General features: G+C 44.1%; 1 protein-coding gene across 4 annotated transcripts in view; it reads left to right on the forward strand.

Moving 5' to 3' along the window:
• Positions 1-18,299, forward strand: part of LOC138567894 (transmembrane protein 272-like) — a 235,437-nt gene that overhangs the window by 160,212 nt on the left and 56,926 nt on the right. For all 4 annotated transcript variants that reach the window (XM_069646399.1, XM_069646398.1, XM_069646394.1 and 1 more), the window contains exon 3: positions 6,576-6,626. In XM_069646399.1, the coding sequence (XP_069502500.1) occupies positions 6,576-6,626 (51 nt within the window). The remainder of the gene's footprint in view (positions 1-6,575; positions 6,627-18,299) is intronic.

The raw sequence follows: 18,299 nt of genomic DNA on the forward strand, positions 1-18,299 counted from the left end.
GCTGTTTACTGGAAAGTAGTGGAAAATGTTGGAATACAGTGGAGGAAAGAGCTGTGGTCTCCCACTGCCCCCAGAGGAACATTTTATCAACAGGTTGCTGATGTTTAGTAATGTCAAATTGTCATGCCTGCTGGACATATCTCTGGACCGGAAACAACCTCTCCATACAAAATGAGTTACGCCCATAGAACCACTAGACCGTTCTATTTGAAATGGAGGTTGTTCGATGCATTGCCAGGAAAATTACGTCTGCATTTTTCACGTTGCTGTCACGTGTGTCACGGCAGTACGTACATAAGCAGCGTGGAAACGTCGATTGCTGCTTCTGATTAATTCATTTTTGGCGTTTTGTAGCTGAACTCTGGACCCGCGTCCTCGCATTCCTTTCAGCAACTTCTTTGGCCTTTTGTAGCGTGTTTTCCTCCACACGCTAATTCCTGGAGCCGTGTACCCTGTTCGCGTGCCAAATCTCCACGCGGACGCTGTCTCCAAGCGCGGCTGTCCTGAGCTGCGTGTATCCTGTTCGCGTGCCAAATCTCCACGCGGATGCTGTCTCCAAGCGCGGTTGTCCTGGGCTGCGTGTATCCTGTTCGCATGCCAAATCTCCACGCGGACGCTGTCTCCAAGCGCGGCTGTCCTGAGCTGCGTGTATCCTGTTCGCGTGCCAAATCTCCACGCGGATGCTGTCTCCAAGCGCGGTTGTCCTGGGCTGCGTGTATCCTGTTCACATGCCAAATCTCCACGCGGACGCTGTCTTCAAGCGCAGCTGTCCTGGGCTGCGTGTATCCTGTTCGCATGCCAAATCTCCATGCGGACGCTGTCTTCAAGCGCGGCTGTCCTCGGCTGCGTGTATCCTGTTTGTGTGCCAAATCTCCACGCGGACGCTGTCTTCAAGCGCGGCTGTCCTGGCTGCGTGTACGCTGTTGCGTGCAATCCTGCACTTGGTTTTCTGAACTACTTTGAACCTTTGGTACCTGTGATAGCTAACAGGTGAACTTCTATTTTTTGTTCTTCGTGGGAAAGGAAGTATTTCATGAACTATTGGAAGGTGATTGTGCACAGTACTTTGGACGCTATCCTGTGGTGCACCAACCCGGTATCTAGCGTGAGCCTCGTGCCGTTCGGGATAAGTCTCCCTTACTAATCTTCCCCTCCTTTGTCGTTGGTTCAACTCCTGGTTTTCTTCAAGATACTTTCGTTGAATACTTCAGTTTTTGCCATAAGGTCAGTGTTTTGAATTAATGCTAATACTGTGCTATCATAGTGAGTTGAGTTTGGGACAGTTTCTTATGATACTTTATCTATCCTAGGCTGATACAATACCCATGCCCTTTCCAGTGATCCATCTCTCTGCCTGTTTCATCAGTCAGAGAGTTGTATCATTTGGAAGGTCTAATTTGACTACCTACAATTAAGTTGTGTGAAAAAGGATCCGGAAGAACCCTACCAATTGTATCCTTTTTTGGTTACCGTATCCTTTTCAATTGATACATTGGTGATTTATGACACAAATGTACTTTTTGAATTTTCCACAGGAATGATCCCTACAACTTGTGCATACCGACAAAGAACACACACAGAGTTTTGTTTTTTTGTTTTAGTTTCAGATATTGTTTAAATAAAATCAAGAAAGAAATAACAAGTATTCATTTGTCTGAGGGTGGTTAGTTAGGGATGGAATGTGTTACTTTGTGGTGTTCCTGGAGAGTCTTTGAAGGCTCAAGGCATGTTGTGTGTTGGCTGGAACAAGATGGGAAAGAGACTTGCCTGAATAAGCTGGTAGGGTGCTTGCATGGGTGGGGCCTGTTAAATAATTGCCAGTCATGCAGTCACTCTATCCTCCAAATTCAGGGATCATATTCTTGCAAGCTTGGGCTTGACCCGCGATGGACCAAGGATAGAGTTGTGTTCGATTAAGGGATGCCATTCTCTCCAAGGTCAAAAAGTAAACATTTTCAACCCATCGCTGGCCCTGTTAGAAACTGACCAAATGTTTGAACAGACTGCACAAAATCTCACTTTGTGGTTTGCAGGAGCTAACGAGCACCTCCTTGCCCTCTGGAGTATTGAGTGTCAATCAGTACTTTGGGAAAGGAGGCACCTGTCCTCTTTTTCCTTGGAGCCTGGGGAAAAGATATATTATCTGACACCAGAGAGTAGCCAGCCTAAGGGGTGTTGCGATATCTGTAGTTACTCAGTTTTTCAAACTAGAAAAATACGTACAGAACATTAAGGAAAACAATGCAATGAACATTAAAGTGAATAACAAGTGATCCTTGAGACGAGAATGAAATTGAGCAAAGGGACATAAAGATTGTAGAGGAAGAGGCAGTGTGTTCCAGTATTTAGGTGCAAGGAGAGTAAGCGAGCAGAAAAGAGATTGGGCACGTGGAGAACAAAGAACACATAGGAGAAATTGAGCATGAGAATGGAGGGACCAAGGAGTGGAATAGGAAGACATCAAGGAGGAAAGATGAGGAGACATCCCATAAAGGCAGTTAAAGTCAATACAAAGAAAATTAAACAGTAAACGAGATTCAGAAGCAAGCCAATGAATAAGAAAAAGGGGAAATAGAATTAGGAATGGAGAAGCAGAGGAATTGCAAACCAAAAAAGAGGTGAAAGCTGATAGACGGGAAGACCTAGATGAAGACTAGTTTTTAAAAACATTTTATTGTGTACACAGTTTAAAAAACTTTAACACATACGTAACAAATATAGAATAAAAATTAGTTTGCAGAATTTGCAGAATTTAAAAAATAAGAGTAAAAAAGCATGGTAAATATATCAGCTCAAAAGAAATTCATCTACATATCATATCATTAAGAATACAGAGAAAGAAAAGGAACACAATCTACTCATAGTAAAAGAAAACTTGACCGAATAATATAGACGCATATCATCTACCACAAATGAGATCAACAGAGGTAGAACATGTAGTCCTTCAGAATTAACTGTCCAAAATATCCATTTACAGTTGCTCCAGTAATTTGACATCATTTTCAAATTTTCGCAGCTGACAATTTACACATTTCCATACCTGCGTTATCGCAATGATCTTGCTACGGCTTTGACCAGACAGACAACGTAGCCAGAAGAATTCACTGGTTATATCATGTAGATCTTCCCCAAATTTGGAGTAGTAATGTGCATAGATAGGTCTCATTACGGGGCATTTGGTGAGAACATGTATCGCTGACTCTATTTCATGCTTATCACAGCAGATTCTGCAAGTTCTTTCATGAGCCAGAAGTCCCACCCAAGCACCTCTTATTTCCAATACATCAAGGCGGTTTAGTCTAACGTTCGTTAAACAGCCGGCGCGTTGTCAAAGATGGAAGGAGCTTTAGATATTCTTGTGGCTCTTTATAATTAAAACAAATCCTGGAAAAGGTACATAGGGACTTCATAGTTGAAACTTTCTCATGGCTTTTGACCCAATCTTGCTTCTCAGCAGATGAAGACTAGAGCAATAGAAAAGCCAACACAAAATGAGGGACGAAACCAATGTTTTTGTAGCCTCAAAGTAGAGCAATGCATATGCATTCCAGTTGTTAAAACGATGGAAATCACAGAAATGTTAGAGGAAAAAGAAAGAGTAGAGTCCAGCATTGCAGGCAGAAGAAGAAATATAAATAGTAGAAGGAGGAAAGGAGATAAAAGAGAATCTAAGGATGGACTAACAGACAAAACAGGGAAGAAAATAACCTCAATCTTGGATAGTGTAAGGGTATAGATAGAGGAGATTGACACACAAGTGACATTGTTGTCATAAACATTCATTATACCAGAAACAAACATAATAACTACCTCTCCCTAGCTCTAGGAGAAATGTCCCTCAACTAAAATACTAAGGACTCAGTCAGATTGTCTCTATAAATCAAAAGGTCCACCATCCTGTGTCCAAAACCCTACTTCTGCCCCTTACACTTATAACTAAACGAAAGAGGTAGGGGATCCTCTTGGTCCTGAAGAATGTCCCCCTTCTTCCAGAAAGCGAATCACAGTTCCAGTTGTAGATGGGACCTTTACCTGAGGGAATGACTCCCTTCCCCAGGTCTCCACCACTTACCAAGGTACAAACAAGTTCCAGGTTAAAATGTCAACAAGCAGAAAAGTTCACAGTTGAACTCAAAGGGTAAAGCTCCACTTCAAACATCATAATTCCTAATTGCCATAGTTGCTTCTTCACTATTAGGCTCCTGGAGAATGCCTCCTTTCTCCAGGTATCTTTCAGACTCAATTACCAGGAGAATGACTCCCTTCTCCAGGTCTTTGACTCTGTGTTTTTCTCCACATACAGCGAGGGGGATTGACTCCCTTCCCCTGGACTCCCTCTTCACTGGGTTTCACGTGTTCACAATGACAGTGGAATGACTCCCTGGCCCTGGACTCCCTTTTCTCTTGGTTTTACGTGTTTGCAATGCCTGGGGAATAACACCCTTCATGCCATCAGAAGTTGCATCATGCAGGTGACCTACTTATTTCTGCTTGAAGTGCTGTGGAAGAACATCTTGAGTTTGCCCGTGCACACCAATGAAGGAGTTGCTGCTTTCTTGGGAAGCAACAGCATTCAAAGTACCCTTGATACCCTCTATATGATATAGCTAGGCAGTGAGTCTCCAGTAAAAGGCATAAAAAGTGATGGGCTTTAAAATGTGCATACATTTTCCAAAAGCTGCTGTCCAATGATGAGAAGGGTTCATAGAAAAGGGCAACCTCACGGGGGAGACATAACTGCCCAAAGGCAAAGAAAAGGGGCTTTGGTTGTCCAGATGGGGCCCATTTTGATATCTGTAGAAATGTTGTTGCTTGGCAGCACTAGATCCACTGCCAGCATTGGTCGTCTAGGATCGAACGAACTGGGTAGTACCTACATATACACCCTACTGTAGGCCAGCTACTTGCCCTCAAATATTAATCTCCTTACACATCAGTGAAGATATTGCATAGCTACTATATATGATTTCACTAGATTAGAGCCTGATTTTCATATCCTGGAAAGTTGCACAAAATAAGGCTTTGTGAAAAAAGTACAATAAGAAATACATTAATCTGACCTTGTTAAAGTAGTGTTAGTTTGCCATGACTTTCTGATTCCAGAACCAATAAATTGACACAAGAAAAAAAGGGCATGAATCAAAACAAAATGTGTTCAGTGGTATAGCAAAATCAGAGTGGCTGTGCCGCTAGATTGCACCGAACACTTTCATTCAGAAATGTTCTGCTTTTTAAATTACTAGTTTTGTATTATTTCTGGTCATTGATAGAGTGCAATGTTTTCAACTGGATGTTCTATCAATGGAAATAAATGAGGGCAAATGGAAACAAATGACTACTCGCAGGAATAAATATGCAGTACACGTTTAGAAAAACAAACCGATACCCGACTGTTAGTTGAAACACATTGTAGATCAACTTTACAAACAGCATAAAAAGTAATGCCAATATTGCCACTGTAAGGACAAACTCATGCTGGCTTTGCCCTAATATTGCTGAAATTTTCTACTGTATGAACACGCTTTTGATAGATTTCCTGAAATATTGCCAGCCTTTGCACCTGTAAAGACAAAAAGCCAGCATTTGCCCATGTACAGGACACACCTGTGATGGCTTTGACCCAAATGTTGGCATTTTCCCCTTTAAGGACATGCCAGGGATGACTTTACCCCAGCATGCTGGCATGTGTTCCTGTAAGGACATACCTGCAATGGCTTTGCCCCAACATGTAAGCATGTGGCATTGTAAGGATACATCTACGAGGGCTTTACCCTTGTAAGAATACCCCTCTGAGGGCTTTGCCCTTGCATTCTAAAAGTTGCTTCTGTAAGAACACATCTGAGATGGCTTTGCTGCATTGTACCAGAATGTGCCCACATAAGAATACACCTATGATAGCTTTGGACCAAAATGCCAGCATTTGCATTCTTTAGAACATACCTGCTTGCCTTTTGCCCCAAAAATGCCCAAATTTGCCCCTGTAAGAACAAAGCTGCAATGGATTATCCACAACATGCCAGTATTTGTTACAATTAATCTATGGTTGTTCTGCCCAGGGTAAAATGCCTGAGAGTTAGCTGTGCACGCTCTTACTTTAATCACAGACATAGTTGAACAGTGATATTGTCATCTCAAAACGTGCTTTAATTTGACACAGTAATTAAATAATACCAGATAGCAAGTGAAAATACCTTTTAATGCTTAAAAACGTGGGCAAGTTTGGATCAAAACATATCACATTAAGCATAGTCATAGTACAAAGACTTCTATTCCCAGTGATAAATGGAAGTCTTTTTACTATATTTGCTTAAGGTAACAGTGTTCAAACTCTACCTTTGGCAAAGGATAAAAAGTTTCAGGTTTGGCAGCATTGCGAGCCGAGCAGTTTTTCTCTAAGTGGAAGGTATGAATTTCCTTACGTGGGAGTGAGTGCTGGAACCTCAGCAGTCCTACTCCGAGTGTACCTTTCCTAAGAGGCAGTGCTGACCCATGTTCCATTCAATCTATGGATCTTATCTTTGAATCCCACTGCTGCTGCCCTTCCTTAACCTAATGTTTTTCTGCTTCCTTTGCAGGGTCTAGTAAATTCATCACAGGAGCCATTGCAATTGCAAGCATCACTATCGGTGAGTGTTATTCATACGGTCTCCTGTCAACCGTGGCAAGTGTAACATCTTGCTGCGTGGGCACTGCTAGGCTGCACCCTGCCAGTGACCATGGTGTGTGTAACCATCTTCTGTGGCACTGTGGGCTACTAAGGCTTGTTAGCATTGTCCACACTGGAGTAGTTCACTTGATGTAAGGCAATGCCAGATCACATACCAGGATACAGAAGTTAAGTGATGAACTGTGTGTGAGGGTTCTACATTGTTGACAGTCATTTGATAGTCTACATTTTGGTTGACCTTAATGCAACCTTGTTATGAGTAGCCCCCATGCACACCTTCACTACCCCACACCAACGCAACCCCCACTTCCATGTTCTCCTATCCCCAAACACACATATACATATGTAGCATTTGTATTTGGTAGAAATGACCCAATGTAGACACCTAAAATATAGAATATCGAGTCTGTCAAACAGCAGCATACCGTGTAGTGAGACCATTCTCCTTTCCCTCCCACTCCTTCATAGCCCCATCAGTAAATCAATAACAGACCAGGGCAGGGCTCGAAATGAATATTGGCTAAGCAGGAGCTGAAAGCCACTCCTGGGTTTCCAGTATTCACAAGTGACCAGGAGCTACCACTGCAGGGCAAGGAGCTAGTACATAGCGTTCTGCAATTCGACCCTCCATAGAAGATGCAAACTTATCATTTTCTCCATTATTTGTGACCCCTTACGGTTTAAATATCATAGATGTTTACTAATGTTTACGTATACATTGGCCCAAATGCACAGAGTTAATTCACATAGGTGTGTTTGTCTGGCATCATTTGGCCTGGGGAGCGAAAAATAGCTCCTGGTAGCTGTTGATGTCAAGCTAACCAGGCTCTGCTAGGGTACAAGCAGGAGCTAATTATCTCCGAGGTCCCCTCCATTTAGAAACCTGTGGGGTGTACAGCAAGACCACTCTGGATTCTAGATCTGCTCCTCTAGTGACACCCCATCCCTGTCACTCACTCCAGTAGACCACCCCTTGTTAAATCTTTACACATTCTTACATACAACATTCAGCTTAAGAACTACTAATTGTAAGGAGCCAGCAGTAAGACTCTGAGACAGTGGCATCTTAGGGTTTGGTTAGAAACTGTTATCAAAATAATAAGAGGGGTTGGGGAAATCTTAGCAATCTTTAACTCTGAGGGGTATCCCTACCTCAACAAAACAACCAAACGTGTGTGTCAGGATGTTAAACAAAGTCTTCAGCCTGCATCGAAAACCCTAAACTGACCCTTACATTCTAAACCAAATATAAGGTGAAAATTAGGATGTATTTGAGCTATAGACATATAGTTTACTTTGTAATTTCCAAACATAGAGTTCTAAGGTGCTCAAAAGGAAAGAAAACAAAGTTCTACCAGGAAAGGAGCTTCCCTTGCCCTAGATTTCTTCTAGTGATCTTGCTAATGTTTTCTCACAGTTCTTGCATAGTTTTCTTGAATCCTTAAAGGGGCATGTGTCTTCCCTTATCTGATACACACTTTCACATATAGGGCTGTGGACCCCTTCACCTCTCGCAATCCTTCTTCCTTTGCCTGGTATGCTCTCCTGCCAGGGTATTGTTCCTTGTTCCTGAAAAAGGGGAATGAACCTTCCCTTTTTATCCTTTATACTTGTTACCCTTGGTTTACTCACCTGCTAGGGTTTCATCAATTTCTTGCTTGGGTGTGAGTCCCAGACTCATTGTTTGCCTGATTCACTAACCTGCCAGGGCTTCTCCGCTCTTTGCTTGACTTTCTCTTTTATCCAATTTACAACATTGTTCCAATATCTGGTCAGCGACCCTTTCTTACTTCCATCACTTTGAACACTGTGCGTACTTACTCTTCGCTCAGGTTCTTTCTCTCAACAATGCTTTTGTCAGAAATACTTGCACTGCCTTTAATTAGGCCCTTTACCCACTAATGTTCATTTTGGTAATACTTGCATTGCCTTCACTTAGGCTTGTTCCTTTAACAATGTTCATATCAGTAATATTCACTTTGCTTTTACTTAGGCTTGTTTCTTCAACATTTTCTTATTGGTAATAGTCCCTTTGCCTTTACGTAACAATGTTCGTGTCAGTAATATTCACTTGGGCTCTCTAGAATAGTATGTGGTACACAGTATTCACTTAAACGCTCTCCGGTAAACTTCTCTCTCTCTCTGGGCTTACCAGTCGTGGATGCCGTCTTCAGCGTTCCTTGGGGGTCATTACGACCATGGCGCTAAGGGGTTAACGGCACCGTAAAAGGCTGAGGAGCCGTTAACCCCTTAGCGCCTAATTACGAGGTCCCTTTGCGGGACCCGACCTTAACGGCTGGTCTATACCAGCCGTTAAAGAAGGGATCCGCAAAGGGACTTCTGAGGTAAGTACGGTACTGCAATTTGCGGTACCGTACTTACCGCCTTCCCCATTCCCATTATGCCCTATGGGGTGAAAATGGGAATGGGGAAGGGCCATGGTGAAATGGGGAAGTACCGCCCCGCCAACCTTGGAATGGGGTGGTACTTCCCCATTCCACCATGGCGGACTTGTTACAATACCGGCATCAACCATGGTGCTAATAGCGCCATGGTTTAGCCCCGGTGTTGTAATGAGGGCCCTTGTGTTAACCCAGCATCCGTGCTTCCGGTCCATTGACTGGTCTTGCGTCCAGTAAGTTGTTTGTTTCCTGCGTCACTTTTCTCTGACTTTGGCAGCTCTGGCTGCCTGTTGTCGAAAAGCAGTAAACTTCTTCCAGTCGGGCTCGTCTGCACACTGTGTCTGTTGGCCTATGCGCTGCGCTCTGTAGCCTAGTTGTCTTCAGCGTCCTCCACAGTGACAGCATTAATTGGGTGCCTCTCCAGTTTCTTGCTCTCTCGTTCTCCTGCATTCGGTTCACCTGTGTTGCTTTTAAATGACCTAGTCTTTCTCTGCAGTCTCCAATGACTAGACCATGGCGTGGGTTTCTCGTGCCCAGTCCTTCTCATCACTCCTCTCTTCCGCGTCTCAGTACACAAAAAGGGGTAATGGGAGGTGGGGTGCGGAATTCATTTTTGGGCTACAAAAACCTAGGAAATCAGTGTCTATATTTCAGTAAGCCATTTATGAATGTTGCAACAGTACATGTTTGTCACTGAAGTGTTATCTTGACTTAGTCTCTTTTTGTATCCCTGGAGTTTGTCCTGTCCCATGTGGTCCTCCCACAGATAGCAACCCCCAGGGTCAGAGTTGGGTAGCTTCTGCCTTCCCCTGGCCACGTAAGAGAGGCTTCCGTCTAGGAATCCGTGACAAAAATGTCAGATTCGTCACATAATCCACTTGATAATCCATTTAATACGCGCCTGTACACAAGTGTTTCTAGATGTGAGAAGACAAGGGCTGGAAAAATAGAGGGAGGACAAGACAAAACGATCTTACTAGGCCTTGTGTAAGTGCGGCAATGCCAAGTACAGGGAGAAGGGAGAAGGGGAAGTGTCAGGGAGAGGGAAGGAGGAAGTGCAATCAGGGCAGCATTGCTCTGAGTAAGTGCAGCCAGGGCAGCGTGGCTCTGGTTAAGTCTAAGGAGACAGGGGACTGTAGAGGTTACAGTTACAGCTCCTCAGTGCGCTGTAGGCTCGGGGGCAGAGCAGGGAAGACTGATCATGGAGGAGCCTGGTACCCAGTGATACGCTGAGGGTAACCAAGCAACCAGTTGTCCCCTCAGACAGGTGGTCAGCAGGGGAGAGAGAGAGAGAGAGAGAGAGAGAGAGAGAGAAAGCAGAGGAGAAAAGAAAGGTCTAGAGCCACTTCCGGAACTTCAGGTGGTCTGATTCAATTTGGAGAGGGGCAGTTAGGCCATTCCAGAGGGAGGCCCTTGTAGAGGAGACACATCTACCCCCCACTCTCTGCCTGGAGAACCATCTAACCCTCAGAGTTGGAGGCAGCTGAGTGAAGGGCTCGAGGAGAAAGGCATTTTGGAAGAGAGTTGGATTTAGTGTGGGCCCGGCCCCGGACCCAGAATGCCTTATGGGCGATGCAGAGGATCTTGAACTGGATCCCTGCAGCCACCAGGAGCCATTGGAGAGATTACAGGGCTGGAGAGATATGGTCGCTGGGCTTGAGGCCAAGGATAAATCTTGCAGTCTTAATGTAGAATAGTTGCAGAGAGTAGAGGAATCAAGTTTGGGAAAGAGGCTGTTGTAGTAGTCCAGCCTAGAGAACACCATGGCTCTAGAGACAGTGAGCTTCTGGGGGAACGTGAAAAAAGGAAGAATACCTCTGAGGCGGTGCAGCTGGTAGTGGGCCTTCCTGGCAAGGTGTGTGAGGTGCGGGAGGGTCGAGTCGAAGATGAGAGCAAGGTTTTTGCCTCACAGGAAGGCAAAGGAAGAGGACCGAAGGAGGGCGGCCAGAGGGAAAGAGGTAGCAGGGGACTGTAAGGATCTCATGGTGGCAACAGTAAAGACAGACACAAGTGATCATAGCTCAAGGTTTGCAGGTTAGAAAAATGCCAACTCTAAACCTAAAGACGAGATGGGAGAAAGCTACCACCATCAAATGAAAAATAAGGCAGTCGTAGTGATGTCTTGTCATATTAAAGAGCCTATACTAAGAAAAACCTATTGCCAGCCCTTACAGCTAAATACAAAAGAGTTTGGGCTAAAGTTCACAAGTCAGACAGAAGTGTTCTCAAATGATAAGTCAGGATTGAGTAAATCAAGGGCCTCCCTTCCCCATGTTTTGAGCACAGGACAAGGTGGGACTCCTAATCACAACACACTCTCAGGTTTTCCCAGCACGAGACAACGGTTCTGTTCTCAGATATTAGGACCGTCGATGGTCAAGTCTCTTTTCTCCTAAAAGTCTCTTGCCTTTGTGGACCATATATAAACAAATAAATTCTCGGTTGTATTCACATGTCATTGGGGTGATGACTTTCCACCCCTGGATCCCCCTCTTCCGGGTCTCAGTTACTATACACGTTCTTAGCTATATCAGGGCCTTCGGGAGTTAGATATCCTACTTCCAATGACCGGATATGTTCAGCATAACCGAATAAAATTCTTTCCTTATGGCACTTAGGGTGAGGGTTCTTCACACCTGGGTCCCCCTCTTCCGGGCGCAGACCCCTCTCGTATCTCAGCCTCCCTCCGTCGGGTTAACTGTGGCTTATTCACTCAACTTTACGGTGATGGTTCTTCACCCATGGGTCTCCCTCTGCTGAGCACCGATCCCTCTCGAATCTCAGCCTCCTCTGTCAGGTTCAATATGACTTTTCACAGAACACTTTCACTTTTGCATTCACAAGCCTTATTGTCTTTTTAAACAGTTCACTGTGTACTTCCTATGTCAGGTTCACTCATATCAGCACACTGTTCATCGGGACTTTAGAATTCGCCCCTTTTCATTGACATCCCTCCGTCAGGTTCACTCTTGCCAATTACACACAAATCATTCTACTTTCTTATGATGTGGGATTCACTTACCTTAGCTTTTCAACTTCTGCCGGTCAAAGACTTACGACTGTACAGAGGATTTTACTAGACCTCTTTGACCCCTTTCTCGTAGTGTTTCCAAGGCCTTCTGGTCACAGTAGTTTCAACAATAGGGTAATTGCCCAGAATCTCTCGAGTGAGCACCAATGTGGTGCTGTACTCCTCTGCAGCTGGCTTTCCCCTGTTGTATTAATAGTCCTTTGTATTTTTCTTCAATGAGCTGTTTGCTACTTTTGCTCAACACAGTTCGGTTTCTTATAGGATCTCCCCTCGACTCACCGGCTGTGATGAACCACTTGGTTTTCTTGTCTCTGGAGTCAAGACGGGTACCACGTTGGCGAGCGTCTCTCCCTGGCCTCAGCGGAGGAGGGTCCTGTGTACTGTTGACATCTGTTGCAACAAACACTGGCTATTGTTCGCGGTCTTACGATTCCTTCCACAGATGCTTTGCGGGCTCGGATCGAAAGGGTAAGGTCGCTTCTCTCCTTGACCCCCTTTTCGGTTCTTGCCACCTTTCTCCTCCTCTTGGACTGCTGTACTCGCTTAGCTGAGTCATTCTGCGGTCTGCCTTGCTTGTACTGTGCTTTCAAGCTCCACCTTTTATATCTGTGGGGAAGGGAAAGGGCGTCAGGGGTGTGTGTTTCTGGTAAATTGCTTGACTTTGCCTGACCCTTGTATTGGGACATGTCAGGTAAACGGCTCTGGTGTTCATCCGTTGTCTTTCCTGGTGTGTGCAAGTGTTCGTTCAAGAAAAAGGGGGTGCAGTGTTTTGGAATATTCTATGGGGTAGGATGGGAAAAGGTGTTGAAAGAAGGGGGATACTGGGTCTCACCCGTAGGTGTCCCACGTCCACTCCCCAAGGACCTCCCATCCAGGTGATCCTACCTCTCTGGTCCACCTCTAGGAACTGGATCAAATAGCGATGGACGTGTCCTGGTCAACTTGATGACAGATTACCAGGGACTAGTTAGGGAGACACCTTCAGGATTCTCACAGGTCCCAATGAGAAGGATCTCCATCTTACTGGCATTAAGGCAGATGCTGTTGGAGGTGCACCAATCCTGAATCGCGGCTACAGTCAGGAATGAGCGATAGAGGAGAGTGGAGGAGGCTCAGGTGAGCCGGAAGGAGTGCTGAGTTTCAACCGCATAACACAAAGTTAGAGGAGAAGGTAGAGATCAGGTGGGCCAAGTGTGCCAAGTAGACATTGAAGAGCCAGGGTGAGAGTTTAGAGCCCTGTGGACATCACAGGTGGAGAGAAAGGTTGTGGAGAGAAAGGAACCAAGTTGGACCTGGAAGGGTCGGTCCCAGAGGAAGCAGATCTGCCACTCCAGAGCCTGATCCTTTGTACCCAGGTTCTCACAGAGTAGATTGATCAGGATGGAGTGGTTGACCTTGTCAAAAGCAGAGGAAAGGTCAAGGAGGATGAGGACAGATTAGAGAGCAGTTCTTTACTGGGGTTCAGGAGAGCAGTTTCTGTTCCTCTGGCTGCTCTGAAGCCAGACTGAATGTAACTGAGACAACCAACAGATTCAGTGTGGAGAGTAAGCTGGGAGATGGCCATCTTTTCCAGGAGGTTGCCCAGGAAAGGAGTGATAGTGATCAGGCAGTAGTTTGCCAGACAGGTAGGATCAGCAGAAGGTTATTTAAGGAGGGGGTGCACAAGGGAGTGCTTGAGGAGAGAGGAGAAAGATCCAGTGACGAAAAGTGATTGCAGAAATCGGCCAAGGCTGGAGCAAGGGTGTCAATATGGTTCTTTATGGTTCTGGAGGAGCAGGGGAGCACCTGTTGGACGACACTTCCATAGATCAGACTTGTCTAGAAACCTTGTCAGGTGTTGTCAGAATGAATATATAGTTCTTAATCAGCAATCTGTCATGTATGGATGGGATGCAGAGTAACTCTTACACCAAACGATCAGAATGACTCAGGAAGTTGGCAAGTCTCATTTGACTGTTTTAATATCTGTTGTCTAAAACAGGGAGTTACAACAGACATCGACGGACGTCCGCTCAAGCTCTCAACGCATATCACATAAGAATACACTTAAGCACTAAAAATTTGTCATGAGTGATGTCATACTACGTGGCAAATAAGAAAAAAACTATGTGGGGTTGTAATAGGCTTAAAGGGAACATCTAAGTATACTTTCTATAAGGGATCAGGTTATGATTGGGGCTCTAAAGTCAGGTGGACAATTTAATCCTCAACAGTTAAGTACACAGAATACTATTGGTTCTTAAACTATAAGACCCTTCATTATATGGCCCCCTTATCTGGAACATTCGGCTCCTTAGCAGCATGTAAGTTCATACCCAGGTGCTGGGAGGTGGATATGACTTTACTTCCCACAAAATTAGCCCCTCATCTCTCATCGCCCATGCCTTCTGGCATGAATACTGTCTTTGAACTTGGCCTTGCGGTAGATTCTCTTCTCTGGGAATATAAGGGAGTGTGGGCACACTCTTATCACAGTTCGGGTCTGCATGCCCAACTTCTGTTACCATCTTTGGTTCACTGCAATTCCACTCATTTTCTAGCAATTAATTGTCTTGAATTAATAAACTTGGCAGACCTGGTGTTCTTTCCTTGTAACTTACCAAGGAATGATTCAGCGTCTCACATTCTCTGTTGTTCAAGGATAGATAACCAGTTCTTGGCTGCTCCAGTCTTTGACACCAGGCCAGATAGCCCTTCTTGGTACTTCCATGAATCTCAGCTGCTTTCTTGCTGCAAAACAGCTTCGACTTTCTTCTTCATGGACTTGAGCTTACTAAAATTGTGACACTTAAGTCCATATTCTATATAATGGCAGCACTGCCTGCAGTCTATTCACTATGTATAGCCAGCCTTCATGATTACTTAGCCTACTTGCATTGCTGCATCTGTACAGTTATTAAGCAGTTTGCATTTCCTGCAGTGCGCTTCACACATGCAATCTTCATTTCGCACATGAAGGTTTACTCAATTTTTACTTTGTCATCAGATTCCATAAGGTCTATACATCCTCTTCTTCAACCATTCTTCTCAGTGCACCACACTCATCTCATGTGACGGCACCTACTTCTCTTTCTATCATCTTAATGTTCCTTCGGGGGACCTCTTCCAAGAGATTGTCATCTTTACGAGGATACATCAGATAGGATTTTCTCAATGGATACCTTTTCTCAATGACTCTCCGTGGAATAGGCACAACCACTGGTGTCATGCATGACACAATTTCTGGCTTCCAGAATACAGGCAGTGGTGGGTGGGACTTCCTGCAGAGGCATTTGGCTGCTCCTCTACAGTCCCCCCCTCTGGTTGATTCACGACCACACCTTCATTAGTCTCCACTTTGTGGAACTTTTTCTTGAAGAATTGCTTTTTTGTCCACACTCCAGGTCATCTGACTGCACTGTCCATTTGGACTACAATAGACCCATCGCCCCATGTACTTCTTGTGGTTCTTTGGATACAGGAACTTTGCTCCCTCAGGTGCTAAGATACTGGCCTTTACGTATTCTCTGATTTCTTCATCAGTCAATTCGTGGGTCCAGACCATGATTCAACATCAATTATGATACTCATTCCCACTGCTTTCTTGGTTGTCTTCTTGCACTGTGCATTTTTCACCCTGATCACAAAGAATTAAAACTTCTCCATAACCAATATTGCTCCCAGAAACTTGAAGATTTTCTCCATCCACTGTGGGACCCATGAGAAAATGGATGCAAACCATCCATCATCTATGATGTGGTCTGTCTCGTCTTCCATCTTATTATGCAGATTTGTTACCAACGTTATTGCCTCTGTCAAGGTTCCATTCTCATCATCGTAATAAGGTATGATTTTGCAACGGGATGACCCGATGTTGGCACAAACTCCTCCTTCCATCGCTTTTATCATATTAAGGACATATCTGTTCTGAAGGGTCATTAGTCGTATGGCCCTCAACTCTTCCTTGATAGCATTGAATCCTGTTAGGGGGGTGTGGATTGTCCAGAGAAGCTCCCAGCGAGTGAATTGTAACCACTTTGCATTGGCCATCATCTGGATCCCAGTCATGAAGATAGTAGTAAATGCTGAAACAGTCTTGATGAGCAACCTGTGCTCATATGGGATAGCATCAAAGGCTTCTATTGATTGTGCCGTGAAGTAATTCCCTCTTTTTGTTCGATTGAGAAATTCAAGCGATTTTCTTCTTCTTCTCAAATGAGCATCTACTTTTGGAAATTCACCAATGCTCCGGTCACTCTGAGGAATTACTAACGCTGGAACAAGCACTAAGGAGCACGTTCCTCCCCAATCCTTGCGCAGATTCATGTAGGCTCTGATCCCACAAGCCCAATAATGATCCATCAAGACGGCTGTTCCTTCCTTGATACCAGGTACATCAAAATGTGCCCACACTGGCAATTTTCTCTAGCCTTCTTCTTTCCATTATTTCTGAAACATAAGGATGCATCCTTCAGGGGTAGTATCTGCAATGGTCCTCCTTGATCGTCAACCCATGTCAACAATTATGTACTCTTCTGCCATTGATCTTTGCATTCCTTTTCTGCATTTTCCACAACTGCTTCCCACTCTCCGGTCAATGCTGCTGCTTTGCACACAACCAGTCCATCAACCCATTCTTCATGAGTAAGTACTATTCCTTTAAAGTACTATTGTCCTCTTTCCCAACATATCAGTATCTCTTTTTCATTCTTGCCATGGCAATTTTGCTTCTTATTTTCTTCGACCTTCATTCCAGTTCCATTCCAGGCTGCTCATATTTTATTATTCGATGCCTAGTTTCTGGCTTCTCTCTTGTCTTTAAATCTTGCACATAATTGTCTTCTCTTTGAGATTTTGCTTTATTCATCCACACTATGGATGCTGTTCTGCCTTGGAACTGTCCTCTTGTCAGACAAAGTGCAAGGTGCATCAGGCAATGGGCTTCTTTGACTGATACTTCTATGGCTATGAATATTCTAGAGGTCTATAAAGCATAAGGTATGAGGGAACACACGTAGCACCCCTCCTTAGATGTTCTCTCTCCCACCTTTTTTATGTGCTGATACCACATGTTATTACCCAAGTGTGTTGCATTATTGAAGTATGTATTTATCCTCTCATTATCTTCCTCCACTCTTCTCTTTTGTCTCCCTGGCAGAATGGTTGCAGCCCAAGGAAACAACTCTAAAGCAGCTTTACTATGGGAAGACAGCACAAGGGGTTTTGGCTCATCGGTAATGGGCAAATCAACAATAGTTCCTGGAGTGGGGAGGATCAAAGTAGTTTACCAGGAACATCAACATAACAGGGAATGGTAAACAGGAGAAACAGAAAGACACAAAGTATAGTTGCACATACATATATCAGGAACCAACATATTAATCTCCACCACTTGTGCCATTTTGGAATTTCTTGGCCTTGATCATTCCCTAAAATCTTACCAGCTTCAACATTCCTAATTTTTACTTCAATTGTTAAGGAAAAAACACATTTACTCCGGCAGCTGCAATAAATCTGGCAACTGCAATATTTCCTCTACTATTGCTACAAGCAGCCTTCTGATTACAGGGCCATTCTTAGGATCCTATAAACAAGTGAGAATATCAATGTTTCTTTTGAAAAGACCAGGATATCCTTGAAGGATAAATATAAAAACAGCAAGAACAAGTCTGTGAGCATCTCCGTTTATTAGTACCATAGATTCAACCAAATAGAAACTCAGTGAGAAACAAGTCTGGAAATTGTTCGGGTTTCCAATCGTCAAATTAAAATTCTAGATTAGGCATATTTGTGATACATCAACAACTTTCTAAAGTCTGATTTTTAAAAGATTCCTGTGACTTTTGGCAAGGGTTTGCACGCCTGCTATAATATCTATAAATATTGTCCAAAGGGAGTCACAGTCCAAATGCAATCTGCATTTTCAATCAGCCCGTTGATTTATCGTCCTTCTTTGTCATCGATTGAGTCCGCACATGCTGAAATTCTTCTATTTGTCTTGCTTCTGGATTGACAGTTGGGGATTGAGTGGTCTTGCTAGTGTATTACTTCATGTCGTTTAAATGAATCCAAGCCCGTCTGCCTTGGACCTTTACTGCTGAGGGAGTGACATTTTGAACAATGTATGGGTCATTAAAACGTGTCTCGTGTCACCTTGGGGTAAAATTTCTAATTAGGATAAAATAGCCAGCAAATAATTTGGGTGCTGATAATAGTTCAA

This window comes from Ambystoma mexicanum, chromosome 1p (genome assembly GCF_040938575.1).
Source record: "Ambystoma mexicanum isolate Mex_15411 chromosome 1p, UKY_AmexF1_1, whole genome shotgun sequence".
Classification (NCBI taxonomy): domain Eukaryota; kingdom Metazoa; phylum Chordata; class Amphibia; order Caudata; family Ambystomatidae; genus Ambystoma; species Ambystoma mexicanum.